The sequence below is a fragment of the Chinchilla lanigera genome, unplaced genomic scaffold (assembly GCF_000276665.1).
Source record: "Chinchilla lanigera isolate Chin_1 unplaced genomic scaffold, ChiLan1.0 scaffold00034, whole genome shotgun sequence".
NCBI lineage: Eukaryota > Metazoa > Chordata > Mammalia > Rodentia > Chinchillidae > Chinchilla > Chinchilla lanigera.
In genome coordinates, this window is record NW_004955435.1 from 17,804,638 (window position 1) to 17,809,329 (window position 4,692).

The 4,692-nt window shown below is 41.6% G+C and overlaps 1 protein-coding gene across 1 annotated transcript in view; it reads right to left on the minus strand.

Moving 5' to 3' along the window:
• The window catches only part of LOC102030119 (double homeobox protein 4C-like), a gene marked incomplete at its 3' end in the record, with an annotated part of 61,361 nt that overhangs the window by 53,796 nt on the left and 2,873 nt on the right, over positions 1–4,692 (minus strand). The window contains 1 exon segment of the mRNA XM_013516408.1: positions 1,322–1,392. Within this exon segment, the coding sequence (XP_013371862.1) occupies positions 1,322–1,392 (71 nt within the window).

Here is a 4,692-nt window from a genome sequence, read left to right on the forward strand (position 1 = left end):
TGAGGCAGGAGGATCACTGCAAGTTCAAGGCCAGCCTGGACTATACAGTGAGTTCAAGGCCAGCCTGAGCTACAGAGTAAGTCTCTGTATAAAAAAAATAAATAAAAAAGAAAAAGACATTGGTATACCATGAGAACAAATAATGTACCACCCTTCACCATGAAAAAGAGATCTATAATTACAGTATAAACTCTAAAAAAAAAAAATATTGACATGCAATAAATATCTGCTAAGTGGAATAACTATACCTCCACTAACTGTAGAAAAGAATTCAACAGTAATAGCATAGAGTTAACTGTGTAAACGGTAGTAAAGCTTAGGTTTTTATACTAGTAAAGATGGAGGGAGTTGTAAAAGGGAGAATAAAGAAGTAAAATTTGAAAAACTAATCAATGGAAGATGGGAAAGAGGACAGAAAATGACATAAAAGACCCTTCTAAGGAGTAAAAGGAAATTAATAGAATTAGATAAAGGTAACAAACAAGGAAAAGAAGAAAAACATAGAGCAAAATAAAAAAAAATTAAAAGATTTTTTGAAAAAGGAAATAAACCCCAACTCTCCCGAAATCGATGAAGACCAAACAAACGCATCCAAAGAACTCTCCTCTGTATTTTTGAATAAGTGGTTTCTTTCCATGACCTGCAATCTTGGAATCCAGCAAGTCAAACTTCTCCACCTAACTTCATAGCCTTCGAGTTTGTAGGGCTCCCTCTCCGTGCTCCAGAGGCCCTCTGTCTGGGCATCCCAGGTTGTGGCAACCGTCCAAGTCAAGGCATGTCCTTGCTCACAGTGGTAAATGGGGAAATCAATCAGACCACTGATCTCTGGCCCTGGATGTAGGCAGCGATGTAGAGGTTCAAGCAGACTGCTAGCACTTTCAGACCTAGCCACCTCTGAAAGCTCTGCCTGTCATACCTGGCTCCTCACTACAGAATGTGGGGCCCAGACAGAGCTTAAACTTCCTAGGGTATCTATGTCCAGTTTGTGCCCTCTTCATGACTGTCTCTTGTGGCTGTCTCTCACCTGCTCCCTCTGTTAGGGTAACCATGGAAACCCTGAAGTGAAGTTGTTTTGTTGTCCTGTGGCTCAGCCTTAAATGATTAACCCCTTCCCAAAATGGCTCCTGATGAAACCCTGTCTAATATGGCAAGTGCAGCCCTGGGTTTCTTCTTTAACCTGCCATGTTGGAAGAATCACCTTTGGAGTAAAATGCCACACTGTTCTTGCAGTTCATGGTAATTGCGAGTCTTTCTTGGGGACTAGAGCTTGTGGCCTGGTTTGTTATTTCTCTCTGGAGCTGCTGACTTGCTCTGGGCTTACCTTCTCTCCCCACGCACTGACTTTATCCGTGATCAGGTCGACCCGTTGGTCAGTGGCTCTGCTGCCCTGTGCTGAGGGGAAACAAACCACAGAGTGGGGTTGGAGTTGGCCAGTAACTCAGAGTGAGCACAGAGTTAGCCGGGGGTGAACTCAACTCTGGTGAGTTGCAGGGTCTTGGACCCCTGGGCTGCCTCCTCTTTGCGTGAGATTTCCTGTGAATGCCAAGAGGGCAGAAACAGGATGGCAGAGAGGCATGGCAGAAGAAAAGTTCAACCATGGCAAGGAGGACACCAATAGGGAAAGGAAGGATCTGGGGTCAAGAATATACCCTTCTAGCCCAGACATGGCGCTGCATGCCTGTAGTTCCAGTACTCAGAATTGTCACAGGTTCAAGGTGGGCCAAGGCTTCATAGTGAGTTCAAAGCCAGTCTGTGACCCTATCTCAAAAGAAATGTACACCATTCCAGGGCTTGCCCCCAGTGACCGCCCCCTCCAACCAGGCCCCACCTCCTAAGAGCAAATGTAGCTACCGAGTTCACCAAAAGATGAAGCCATTGACGACTGTGGCCGTTCCAACAATCCAATCACCTTCCAGACACATGCACCTTCAGGGCCAGTTTTGAAATTAATGAAATTAAAACTTTTATTCACAAACCAGTGCACTAAGGAGAAATGACCTGGCAAGCAGTTACAATAAAATTTGAGGATGTTTAATCAGTTTGGAGATTGTATGCAATTTGCCATTTTAATTCAAAATTTAGACTTTCCAAATGGATTATATATGTTTGAGGCTTTAATGATAGACTTCTTGGGTACATGTTTGCAGTACCTGATAATTACATTCCTTGTGGGGAGTTGGTACGGGTAAATAGCATATCTCAATTCTTTTTTTCATCCCCTCTCCCTCACCTCTCCCCACTACCCTTTTTTTTTTTTTTTTTTTTGAGACAGGGTCTCCTAAGTATAAGTAGTTAAGGTTGGTCTTGAACTCACTATGTAGCCCAGGCTGGCCTTGAACTCACGAAGATCATCTTGCTTCAGCCTCCCAATTGCTAGGATTACAGGCGTGTGCCATGAGTCCCCCCATCAATTGCTCCCCTTCTCACTGAAGAAAGATCTCTCTATTTCCTACTAGCTGTCTTTTATTTTGCTCTTATATTTTGGGTTCATCATATAAGAGAAAACATGCAATATTTAAGCTTGTGTGTCTGATTTATTTCACTTAACATTATAGTCTTAAGATGCATCCATTTTACTGCAAATGACTCAACTTTACCCTTTAGGGCACAGTAGTACTCTATTATGTATAAATACCACGCTTTCTTTATGAATTCATCTGGTTTTACTGTTTTTGTTGTTTTTGAGAAAGAGTCTCACTATGTAGCCCAAGCTGGCCTCAATATCATGGCAATTCTGCCTCAGCCTCCTGAGTGCTGGAATTATAAACATGTGCCACCATGCCCGGCTCTATTCATCTGTTGATGGACATATAGGCTGTTTTGAAGATTTAGCTATTATGAATTGTACTGCTACAATTGTACCGGATATGCACGTATCACTTAATATGACTAACTCTTTTGGGAAGATACCTACAAAGGGAGAGTGCTGGGTCAAATGGAAATTCTAGTTTTCATTTTTTTGAGGAATCTCCATAATGATTTCCATAATAGTTGTAGTGGTTTACACTCCTGCCAACAATGTGGAAGAGTTCCTTCTCACAGTTTCACCAGCATTTGTTATTATTTAAGTTCTTGATAGAGCCAATCTTCCTGGGGTGAGATAGAATCTCAGTGTTTTAATTTGCATTTCTCTAATGACCAGCAATGTTGAACTTTTTTTTTATGAAATTATGAACCATTTGTAATTTTTCTTCTGAGAAGTGTATTCATTTCACTTGTCCATTTTTTGATTGGGTCTTTTATTTTAGAGGGGTTAGGTTTTTGAGTTCTTTAAGTGTGAAATGTATATATTTTAAAAAGTAGTCCTCTGAGGAATACATAACAATTTTTCCCCATTGATAGGATGTTTCCTTTGCTGTGCAGAAGCTTTTAAATTTGATATGATCCTGTCTGTTGATTCTTGGAGGTATTTCCTATGCAACCTAGGTTCCATTCAGAACAACTTGCCTGTGACTATGTGTTCAAGAGTTTTACCTACTTTATCTTTCAGCAGGCTAAGTGTTTCTGTCTTAGTATTCAGTTCTTTGATCCATTCTGATTTTAGTTTAGTACATGGTGAGAGATATAGGTCTAGATTCAAACTTCTGCATATTGGTAGCCAGTTTTCCCAGCACCATTCATTAAAGAAGCTATCTTTCCTCCCCTGTATGTCTTTCTGGGGAGGGTGCATTTAAATCTAAACCACAAGTCTTTCTAATTCATTAAATTAGCCAGGATGGGCTTAAATGTCCAATCCTCGTGCTCCAGCCTCCAAGTGCTGGAACTGCAATGGCAAGCAGAAACACCAGAATGACACCCAGGATTTGGAGGCAGATTTATGTTATGTCAATGGGCACTGATTGGGATCATTCCCAAAATATCAGGCCCTGATCCTTGGTTGTTCCAGGCTTATATGGGATAAGCAAGCAGGAAGCACAGAAGCAGAGTATTTGGCAGTTATTGGTTGGTTCTTATAATACGCATCATAGTGACCAGCCATTTCTAGGAGACAGGAATACAGGAACTGTAACAAGAACTATTACCTGGGCAACTAATAGACTGGCTGGGGGGCATTTTCTGCTACAGAACTACAGACACGTACCACTATACCTGGCTCCCTCTGTGCTTGTGGTGTCCTTTCCCATACACCCAGGTTTAGTAGCAGGGTCTGCTACTAAATGAAAAGAGTTAAAGAAAATAGAAAGTTGGCATGGTGGCACACACATGGAACCCCAACAATCTGGGAGACTGAGGCAGGAGGATCATAAATTTGAGCCCAGTCTAGGCAACTTAAATACTTAGCAAGAACTTGTCTCAAAATTTACAAAAATTTTTGAAAAAAGGACTGGATACAGTTCAGTGTAAAGGCCCTGGGCTCAATCCCTAATATCACTAGGAAAGGAAGGAAGGAAGGCAGGAAGGCAGGAAGGCAGGAAGGCAGGAAGGCAGGAAGGCAGGAAGGAAGGAAGGAAGGAAGGAAGGAAGGAAACTCACAGAAAAATGGCAGTTGATACATACAAAGGGATGATAGAATTAAGAAAATTGCCATTTTTCAACTCCAATGTAAAAACTGATTCAGGTGTGCAGCTCTGAGATTGATGCCCAGCACCAGAGAGAGAGAGAGAGAGAGAGAGAGAGAGAGAGAGAGAAGAAGAAGAAGAAGAAGAAGAAGAAGAAGAAGAAGAAGAAGAAGAAGAAGAAGAAGAAGAAGAA